This window comes from Rhamphochromis sp. 'chilingali', assembly GCF_963969265.1.
Source record: "Rhamphochromis sp. 'chilingali' genome assembly, chromosome: 5".
Classification (NCBI taxonomy): Eukaryota; Metazoa; Chordata; class Actinopteri; order Cichliformes; family Cichlidae; genus Rhamphochromis; species Rhamphochromis sp. 'chilingali'.
This window is the reverse complement of record NC_137932.1, coordinates 28,778,390-28,789,282: the sequence shown is the minus strand read 5'-3', so window position 1 is coordinate 28,789,282 and position 10,893 is coordinate 28,778,390. Positions and strand designations below refer to the sequence as shown.

Here is a 10,893-nt window from a genome sequence, read left to right as displayed (position 1 = left end):
CACACTCACAAACACACACAATGTTGTGGTTCTGCAGGTTCATGGTCCTGGACTCAGGTATGCTGCCTTCTACGATGCCTTCTCTCTACTTCCTGTGTAAGATCACATGATTTAAGTCTGACAGACCTCAGCACCCCCACAGAGTTTACCAACCGGTGTGAACCCTTTCACCCCATCCCTGTTACCATGGAGACGGGCATCATGGTGTGCAGTGCCTCCTCTCCTGCAGCAAGTTCAAGTCATTATTTATACAGGACAACACTGAGAACCCGACTCTGCCTTCAGCCTCAACCCATACTGCCCAGGAAGAACCTTTGACATAGAACCAGAACTTCAAACAAAGAACCAGAACCTAAATAAAGAACTAGAACACAGAGAGACATAACTTTAAGCAAAGAACCAGAACATTAAACAAAGAACCATAACAAAGAACCATAAACATAACCTAAATATAGAACCAGAACCTCAAACAAAGAACCTGAATTTAAATAAAGAACCAGAACCAGAACACAGAGAGCAATAATTTCAAACAAAGAACCAGAACCTAAATAAAGAAGCACAACACAGAGAACCATAACTTTAAACAAAGAACCAGAACATTAAACAAAGAACCAGAACACAGAGAACCAGAACTTTAAACAAAGAACTAGAACCTAAATAAAGAACCAAAACCAGAACACAAAGAACCAGAACTTCAAACAAAGAATCACAAGCAGAACTTTAAACAAAGAATCACAAGCAGAACTTTAAACAAATAACCAGAACTTAAACTAAAGAATCAGAACACAGAGAACTATCATCTTTGTGATGAAGAACACCTCTGACCCTGTAGAGACCACTCACAATTACACTAAGTGATGTTTCCTTAGCCTGACCAAACAGCAACAAAGTCGTACTGTCTAAATTGATGGTGATGATGATAATGTGATGATAGTGGTGTTGATGATGTCGATTTGATGATGATGATGTGATGATGGTTGTGTTGATGATGTCGATTTGATGATGATGATGCGATGATGGTGGTGATGATGATGTTGATGTGATTATTGTGATGATGATGATGTGATTATGGTGGTGATGTTGATGTCAATGTGATGATTGTGATGATGATGTGATGAAGATGATGATGCTGTTGTGATGATGATGACGATGATAGAATAGAATAATATAGAATAGCTCTTTATTGTCATTGTACATGTACAATGGTTTAGCGCCATCTTGTGACAGTACAGAACGTGACGTCACTGGGTTTGTTGGCCGTTTTCTGCTAAGAGACTTTCATTGGTTTATGTTAGCTAACTAGTGACAGATCACTGAGTGAAAAACAAGGAGACCAAAAAGAGAACGTGCGTTTGGGGGACGCACATATACACATGAAAGATGGTGAGCTAAACTCACACCTGCTGAGTCCTGACAGGCCTGGCTCAAAGGAACTGTAGCAGGATGGGGACAAAGAGAAAGAGAGAGAGAGAGAGGGGGGGGGGGGGGGGGGTGAGAGACAACCACGTGACCCTCGGCGGGTCTGTGCCCAATGGAATGAATGGACTGTAAATAGGAGCCAATGAGGATCTGGGGGCGAGTATAAAAGGCTGCGAGCCGCTTTAATCCGCAGCAGCAGCACGGACCCGCTCCAGAGCCGCATCCCGCACACCGAACCACAGGTATGAGCATCCGAGCCGACTAATTACAGCAGAGCACATTCATACAGCCGTGCATCAGGGCAGGAGGAACGAGTCGGAAGGGGCGCGCGGTCAGAAGGAGATGGAGGGTCAAAGAACAAAGAAACAAACACACGCACGGGGAGGCTGCTGCAGACTGTGTGTGTGTGTCTTTGTGTGTGTGAGCGCGCGCTAACGACCTTGCGCTCCGTCCTGCGTGCAGGTGTTGCGCAGTCAGCATCGCCCGCGCGCACAAAGCTTCTTTACCGTGGTGGTATTTACGGTCAGCTGATTCATCTGCAGGACTGCTACTGTGCGCGCGCAGCTTCAACAACAGCCTCCAAATATCATACAATTCCTCCTGAACCGGTGCAGCCGGAGACTGCAGCTCTGCCTGTGCACATTAAGCAGTCTAACCTTCAAACAGTGCGCGCATGCTCCGCCTCATTTTCACGGCTTTTTGGAGCTGATGACGTCACTCAGCCCTGCAGAGTTCTAGCCAGTCAGAACCGGTCCGATTTAGTCGATTCTGTGCGCGCAGTGAGGAGCTGAAGGTGACCGCGGCCTTAATGATCTGGAGCGAACCGGAGCGAACCATACCGAGCCAGGATCCTGTCTGCACTCTGCATAAATACAGCCAATGGAAAGTAACAGAGTACTTTTACTGCAATTGTGAGAGTTACAGTAAAGATCAGAAGCTCCTTAATCCAATCAGGTTGTTGATAATTTATAACCTGATTGGAGGGTTTGAGGCGTTTCTAAAAGTTTGCAGAAAAAAAATCTGATGTCGCAAAGATTTTTGCAGAGTCAGCATCTGAGTTTTTCACCATTTGACTTTGCTTCATCAGCGACTGACCAGAGCTCAGGCAGTTTGAGCAATCATTTTAATTGATCAGTAAACTGTGTCACATTTAAAGGCATTAAAGGCATGTTTTTGTTCATCACATTTCCATTTTAATTGTGATGTTTTCATAAGAATCAATATAAATGTGATCACATGACCATAAAACCCACAAAAAGTGGCCTCAGTGGGAAGAGTCTGACCCAGCACCCTCAGACCAGGTTTGTGGAGAAAATGGGCCTCTTTATTGGCCTTTCCTATCAAAAACAATCAAGTGTATTTCATTGAGTCAATGTTTTACTAGCAGCAACATGTACATGAATATTCAAAATTCAAATCACATCCAGAAATCTTCCAGAAGTTATCAAATGCATGCCTGAGTTTCTTCATCTTTGTGACCAGCCTCCTTTTACTGACTGAACTTTAGTGTAAAAGTTTTATTGTCAGTACAAATTTAGCAATAACTTGTTTAGGAAAGTGCTGTAAGCGATTGGTTTCTGTGTCTGAGATAGATTAACGTGCAAATACATAAACTGTTTGATGCTGTAATGCTGTGTTATTGAACACTTTGACTGTAACCGATGGCTTTGCGGCAGGCGAGCAGCCCGGACGTCATCATGCCTTTTGGAAACACCCACAACAAGTTGAAGCTGAAGTACACGGCGGAGCAGGAGTACCCCGACCTCAGCCAGCACAACAACCACATGGCCAAGGTGCTCACGTCCGAAATGTACGCCAACCTGAGGGACAAGGAGACGCCCAGCGGATTCACCCTGGACGATGTCATCCAGACTGGCGTTGACAACCCAGGTAACCCCTCCCACAGTCAGCATTAAGAGCTCAAACTCTATTCTTGAACTCAAACAAAGGTAACAAGTCCTAAACCAGATAACTTTATCATCAGTGCCAGGTAGACACTCCTTCATCAAACGGTCACACATAAATGGCTCCCTAAAAACTGTGTACCTCTCTTCCAACACAATTCAACCTTCAGAATAACCAGGTACCCCATTCCCAAAGCACCATCCTCCTCCTTAAACAGCCCCTTACCAAGGTGCTGGTAATTCCTCTCAAAATAAGACAAATCTCCTCCAGACCAGCTAATTGTGCCAAGGCGACTGATTTGGCATATATGTTAACACCTCCCTAAAAACCTGACCAAATAAACAACTAAACAACTCCACCCTTGGACACTTGTACCATGTTCCATTTCTCCAAAACATCCTTAAGACCCTTGATCCACCTCCTTGTCCAAGTAACTCTTCCTCAAAGTAAGACAACTTCAGCCTAGTCCAATAACCTTCAGAATAGGAACCAAGCCTCTATCCGATGCTGGTCTGGCTCTTACATAAGCCAGTTAAGCCTTCACCAGACATGTAACTTTGCGTGTTTGTCACCTTCACATTGAGAGATTCTGTTAATAATAAACTCTTTAATTGGATAGACTCATTAGATCAAGGTAATTTTTGGTCTATAATTCCCACCCAAGGGCAGGACATAGTATTGACCTTCAGTCCAACCACCTGATCCTCCTCTTCTAATCCTCCTTAGTTCATTTAGCTCCTCTTAGTGCGTTAAAGACCATAACACACTATCCTACAAGGAAATTGTGAAACAGACCAAACAAACCCATTGGCACACTCCGTCATGTTTAGGTTTTCTCTCTGAAGTCAAAAAAAGTCATTTTAAGGCCCATAGATGTTGGCTGTGACAAGGGGAAGTGACTGTCCATCCTTTCCCCTTACAGGTCATCCGTTTATCATGACTGTGGGCTGTGTGGCTGGAGACGAGGAGACGTATGAAGTGTTTAAAGACCTGATGGATCCAGTGATCGAAGACCGCCATGGAGGATACAAACCAACAGACAAACACAAGACGGACCTGAACCCTGACAACCTCCAGGTAAACGATCAACTCACCTGAAGCCAGTTCAAACACATCTCATTATTTATGGAATTCATGACCAGAGCCTCAAGCGGAAAAAACATTCAGGACAAACCGATTTAAATACAATCATTACGGTACATACACTTAATGTCAAGGACAGGTGAACACACCTGTTACAGAAGACATGCTCATTCAGATGTAATGCTCTAATCTCAGAGCTGTCCTGGAGCTATTTCAAACAGACAAACCAAACACGAAAGGATTCACGCCAAAAACCAATCACAGCATTGTCAAAACTTTGTGTCCACATGAAATTGTCGGAGTTCGCAGCAGATTCATAATCACTAACATGGACAGGTGTAGGGCTGCATAATTCTGAGGAATTTAAAATCCAATTCAGACTGAAAATCACAGCCTCAGCATCACTGCCCATCAGCAGGACAGAGCTCTGGAGACAGTTTTATTCTTTCAGCTGCAGCTTTATTGGCATTAAACTGTCAGGCAGTAATAACCTAAATTCAAACCTGTGAGTTGCTGAAAGGTTTAACATCAGGTCTGGAATCAGTCTGTTTCAGCATGCAGATGAGGCAGCTGCTCCCTGAGCTCATCACAGGTAAAACTACCAACCTGGGCCATCAGCACACAGGAGTCTGAGATCTTTGAGCATTGGTGATGCTATTTTCCACAGAACTGATTATTCACTAGGGTACTGAATTCTTGCATGTGATGTGTTTAGCCCAGACATGAAGTCCTACCCAACAACAAGTGACTCTTAAACTCTTTATTGGCTGCAAGGCTCAATGATTTGGTTTTGGTGTGTCAGCTGAGGGTGGTGGTGACCTCTGAAGGGTGGGCAGTGATGGACTCTGACCCTCCTGTTCTTGTGTCTCCTTTGTGTTTCAGGGTGGAGATGATCTGGATCCAAACTATGTGCTCAGCTCTCGGGTTCGCACAGGACGCAGCATTCGTGGCTTCTGTCTGCCGCCACACTGCAGCCGTGGAGAGCGACGCACTATTGAGAACCTCTCCATTGAAAGTACGAGGTCACTTCCTGTATCTTCTGCCGCATGTACAGTGGGGCAAAAAAGTATTTAGTCAGCCACCGACTGTGCAAGTTCCCCCACTTAAAATGATGACAGAGGTCAGTAATTTGCACCAGAGGTACACTTCAACTGTGAGAGACAGAATGTGAAAAAAAAAAATCCATGAATCCACATGGTAGGATTTGTAAAGAATTTATTCGTAAATCAGGGTGGAAAATAAGTATTTGGTCAATAACAAAAATACAACTCAATACTTTGTAACATAACCTTTGTTGGCAATAACAGAGGTCAAACGTTTACTATAGGTCTTTACCAGGTTTGCACACACAGTAGCTGGTATTTTGGCCCATTCCTCCATGCAGATCTTCTCGAGAGCAGTGATGTTTTGGGGCTGTCGCCGAGCAACACGGACTTTCAACTCCCGCCACAGATTTTCTATGGGGTTGAGGTCTGGAGACTGGCTAGGCCACTCCAGGACTTTCAAATGCTTCTTACGGAGCCACTCCTTTGTTGCCCGGGCGGTGTGTTTTGGATCATTGTCATGTTGGAAGACCCAGCCTCGTTTCATCTTCAAAGTTCTCACTGATGGAAGGAGGTTTTGGCTCAAAATCTCACGATACATGGCCCCATTCACTCTGTCCTTAACACGGATCAGTCGTCCTGTCCCCTTGGCAGAAAAACAGCCCCATAGCATGATGTTTCCACCCCCATGCTTCACAGTAGGTATGGTGTTCTTGGGATGCAACTCAGTATTCTTCTTCCTCCAAACACGACGAGTTGAGTTTATACCAAAAAGTTCTACTTTGGTTTCATCTGACCACATGACATTCTCCCAATCCTCTGCTGTATCATCCATGTGCTCTCTGGCAAACTTCAGACGGGCCTGGACATGCACTGGCTTCAGCAGCGGAACACGTCTGGCACTGCGGGATTTGATTCCCTGCCGTTGTAGTGTGTTACTGATGGTGACCTTTGTTACTTTGGTCCCAGCTCTCTGCAGGTCATTCACCAGGTCCCCCCGTGTGGTTCTGGGATCTTTGCTCACCGTTCTCATGATCATTTTGACCTCACGGGATGAGATCTTGCGTGGAGCCCCAGATCGTGGGAGATTATCAGTGGTCTTGTATGTCTTCCATTTTCTGATGATTGCTCCCACAGTTGATTTTTTCACACCAAGCTGCTTGCCTATTGTAGATTCACTCTTCCCAGTCTGGTGCAGGTCTACAATACTTTTCCTGGTGTCCTTCGAAAGCTCTTTGGTCTTGGCCATGGCGGATTTTGGAGTCTGACTGTTTGAGGCTGTGGACAGGTGTCTTTTATACAGATGATGAGTTCAAACAGGTGCCATTCATACAGGTAACGAGTGGGGGACAGAAAAGCTTCTTACAGAAGACGTTACAGGTCTGTGAGAGCCAGAGATTTTCCTTGTTTGAGGTGACCAAATACTTATTTTCCACCCTGATTTACGAATAAATTCTTTACAAATCCTACCATGTGAATTCATGGATTTTTTTTTTTTTTTTTTTTTTTTTTTTTTTTCTTTTTCACATTCTGTCTCTCACAGTTGAAGTGTACCTCTGGTGCAAATTACTGACCTCTGTCATCATTTTAAGTGGGGGAACTTGCACAATCGGTGGCTGACTAAATACTTTTTTGCCCCACTGTAGCATCATCACTCTGCCCCCTGCCTGCAGACTGCTGTATTATACCTCACTGTCAGCACTTCTACTGTAGATCACTGTCATTCTTCGCTCATTGAAGCTAAAGTATGTCCTTCAGTCAAAGTTATGTTCCTAGCAGAGCCTGACCTTCTGACCTGAAAATTCAGGTTTGTCCCTCCTTCTTAAACCAAAATGTCACTAAAACCTTCATGTAAAGAAAAATGCTGAAGCATACTGTAGTGTGTTTTTTAGAGATCTGATCTGCTCCAAATAACAAAGTTTTAATTAACACTAATCTAAAATTGGGAACTACATGTGTAAACCTGAACTTAACAAAACAAACAAAATATATGCACATAGATTTTTTTTTTTTTTTTTTTTGTTTTAACAAACTTGAGCTCAGGATCGAGGTTTTTATATTAAAAAAAAAAAAAAAAAAAAATGCTGCTTCATATTCATCGGGAGATATTGCAGCGTTTAGCGCCATTATGTAACTGACCTGAGGAAAAAGCTGGAGAATGAACGGAAACAGACCTTTAACTCATTTAAAATGCAGCATTTACAGACTCGAGCATCTGACTGAAACTCAACACTTCCTGTTTTGTTTGTTCAGCTTTGGGAAGGACGTAAAAAAAAGGTCAGACTCAGAGAGGGAGCGTCTGTCTGAGCATTTCAGAGCAGCGTCCATCACACTAGAATAGAATTCAACTTTATTGTCATGTGCAATGACAATAAAGTTGAATACTTCATCACATGAAGAATTCAACTTTATTCAACTTTAAGAATTCATCACATTCGCAGTTTCACTGTACCGGCCGCGTGTACTTAGACCTGCATGGCTTAATCAAGTACAAGGCAACGAAATGCAGTTTGCATCCATCCAGAAGTGCTTTAGTGATATAGATATATTACAATATATATTAACAATAATATAGATATGTAAGTATATTACAGAAATGGGTCTATTATGGTATGTTATAATGTACACGGTATGAAGTATGTTGTGAATATTCTATAACTATAGATGTACAGGCTGTAGTGAGTACAAGCTATGTACAGGCTATGAACACTGATGCTGATGTCAGTTTTAGAGTAAAATGAGAACAAACGGATTCTAAATCAGGTTTTTATTGTTTGTTAAATTCACTTTGAGTTTAAACTGTGGTGGTGCATTTAGGGACCGTCTGATGCAGCAGTTTCTTGTGGTCCTGCTGAGGTAGGTGAGGTACAAACTCTCGTCAGTCGGGCTTCATTCAGCTGGGTCTGCAGCTGAAGAGGATAAGTCTTTATTTAGATACTTCCCATGATGCCTCATCGAGTGTGTCAGTGAACGCAGCAGCAGATCAAACTCTTACATAACCCTGAGCTGAGAGCCGTCCTGCTGAGACTGCTAATGAGACCGACAGCTCGCCATTTAAAGCCTGTCTTTCATATTCAAATGCGACTACCGGTTAAAGCCGGCAGACCTGAGATTCTGCTGCACCCTGCTGTCTGAGCCAGTTCCACACCTGCTTTTAAAGACCTCAGGAACCAGGAGACATTTAACTGAGCCATTCTAAGACCCACAGAAATGCGGGTCTCAGAATGATCATGTGATCTCTGTATGATTTCCTCAGCTGTCAGGCCGACTCCTGACCACCTAAACAGTTCAGGCTGCTCAGGTATCTCTGCATCAAAGTGTGAGGAACTGGTACTCTGTTTTCCTGTAGAAAGTCAAGACACTCATCAGAGTAAAGGTGACTTTTTTATAGGTAACGTTCAGGTATGATGGGTAAAAATAAAATGTAATTAATGAGAGATGCTGGCAGGAAACTTCATATGATTTGATATCTAAAAGGGGGTGAAATCTAAAGGGGGGTGAAACTTCCTGGTCACCTTTAGTGAAACAATTAAACCTTTAATTTGCTTTTATTTTGAAAGTCAATACCTGTCCCATTAAAAGTGATTCTGTGAAACAGCTCCATCTAGTTCAGTTGACACCACTTCCTGTTTGCTCACCTGTCATCCTGAAGTAGGGTTTATGTGTACCTCTGACCTTTGACCTACTGTGTGGTGGCTGCAGCTCTGGCCTCCTTGGAAGGAGACCTGAAGGGGAAGTACTATGCTCTGAAGAACATGACCGAGGAGGAGCAGCAGCAACTCATTGATGACCACTTCCTGTTTGATAAGCCTGTGTCCCCGCTGCTGCTGGCGTCCGGCATGGCCCGCGATTGGCCCGATGGCCGTGGCATCTGGTCAGTATGTAACCCTACAAGTGGAGGTGCAGGGGTGGGGGGGTATAATGAAGTATTGGTTTGGAAAAATATGACTCCAAAGCCAGAAATTGATTTAAATTAACCTGATTCTAACAGAATGAAGAAATGCTGAGAGAGAATAAACTTTGAGCTAGAGCGTCTCAAATATGTCCTTTTTCTGAACAAACACCAGTATAAAAATAACTGTAATGAGAGACAGAATAAAAAAAAAAAACCGAGTTGAGGTCAAAGTTCAGAACAAAAAATACTGACTCAGAATGGAAGATTCATACATTCATAAAAACAGATGTAGGTGTAATAAAAAAAGGTGAGTCTGATTGAATAGAGGTAAAAGTTGGAAAGATTAATAAAAAAAAAAAGTGACTAGAAATAAGGAATAAACATCAGTTTGCTCATGGAATAAAGAATCGCAGCAGTCCTTGGTCGTAGTGTCAAGCTCACTGAACATCCACCCAACCACCACATCCACCCCTGTAGACGGCTTCATTTCATTTCAAAGAATCCAACCACCACTTTAGTCACACCCTAGATCTTGTTTTAACATATGGCATATAAACTGAACATTGAGCAGTGTTTCCTGAAAATCCTCTCTCCTCTTATCATTTCCTGATAACATTTAAATTTACAATAATTGATTACACAGCAGTGGAGAGTAGACTTCATCACAGTAGATGTCTTTCTGAAAGTGCTGTAACTAAGTTTGAGAATATAATCCACCCACTGTTATCATCTTCAATGACCTGTACCAACACAGAGCAGAGCAGCTACCTGAACGCTGCTCAAATAGAGGTTGATTATCTTGTTAATAATTTTACCTTCTCACAACGTATGACAATAGATACTGTTGCTCCTGTGAAAAATATGGTCTCAAATTAGAAATACTTGACTCCCTGGTGTAATTCTCAAACACATAGCCTAAAGCAGATAACTTGTAAGATGGAGAGGAAATGGCATGTCACAAATTTACAAGATCATCATTTAGCCTGGAGAAATAGTTTATTGCTTTATAAGAAAGCCCTCCGTAAAGCTAGAACATCTGGTCATCACTGATTGAAGAAAATAAGAACAACCTTAGGTTTCTCTTCAGCACTGTAGCCAGGCTGAAAAAAAGTCAGAGCACTGTTAAGCCAACCATTGTCATATGCTGTGGGAGTGTCTGGTCGGGCATGGTCCAGGTTCCTGTCATCCGTCCTTTGGGGTGGAGTTGGCCAGCTCATCACCTGTTTTCAATCTCCGGGGCTCCACCTAGAAGGTTTTTAAGCCAGCACTGCCTGCCACTCCTCGCCAGTTCGTCCTGCTACCATCTGTGATTCATCACCCGTCGCACTCACCAGTAGTGCTGGTTCCGTCTCCATCCTGTTTTTCCGTCTCCTCGGAACCCAAGGACCACATACACAACTTCTCCTCAGCCTGCCCTTCAGTCCATACTCTCCACCTCCTTGGAATCTGGACCGGACTCTCCACACTCTCGATCCTCTCTGGAATGCTCCCATGGCAGCCTTTTCCCCCGCTTAATAACCAGGGTCTCCAAGTAAGCCCAAGACTATC

General features: G+C 43.3%; 1 protein-coding gene across 1 annotated transcript in view; it reads left to right on the top strand.

Annotated features, from left to right (window-relative positions):
* Positions 1-1,521: 1,521 nt before the first annotated feature.
* LOC308397514 (creatine kinase B-type-like) overlaps positions 1,522-10,893 on the top strand; it is a 28,660-nt gene continuing 19,288 nt past the window's right edge. Inside the window, exons 1-5 of the mRNA XM_080883443.1 lie at positions 1,522-1,661; positions 3,096-3,309; positions 4,247-4,401; positions 5,290-5,422; positions 9,153-9,324. Of these exons, the coding sequence (XP_080739569.1) occupies positions 3,117-3,309; positions 4,247-4,401; positions 5,290-5,422; positions 9,153-9,324 (653 nt within the window). The 5' untranslated portion in view covers positions 1,522-1,661; positions 3,096-3,116. The remainder of the gene's footprint in view (positions 1,662-3,095; positions 3,310-4,246; positions 4,402-5,289; positions 5,423-9,152; positions 9,325-10,893) is intronic.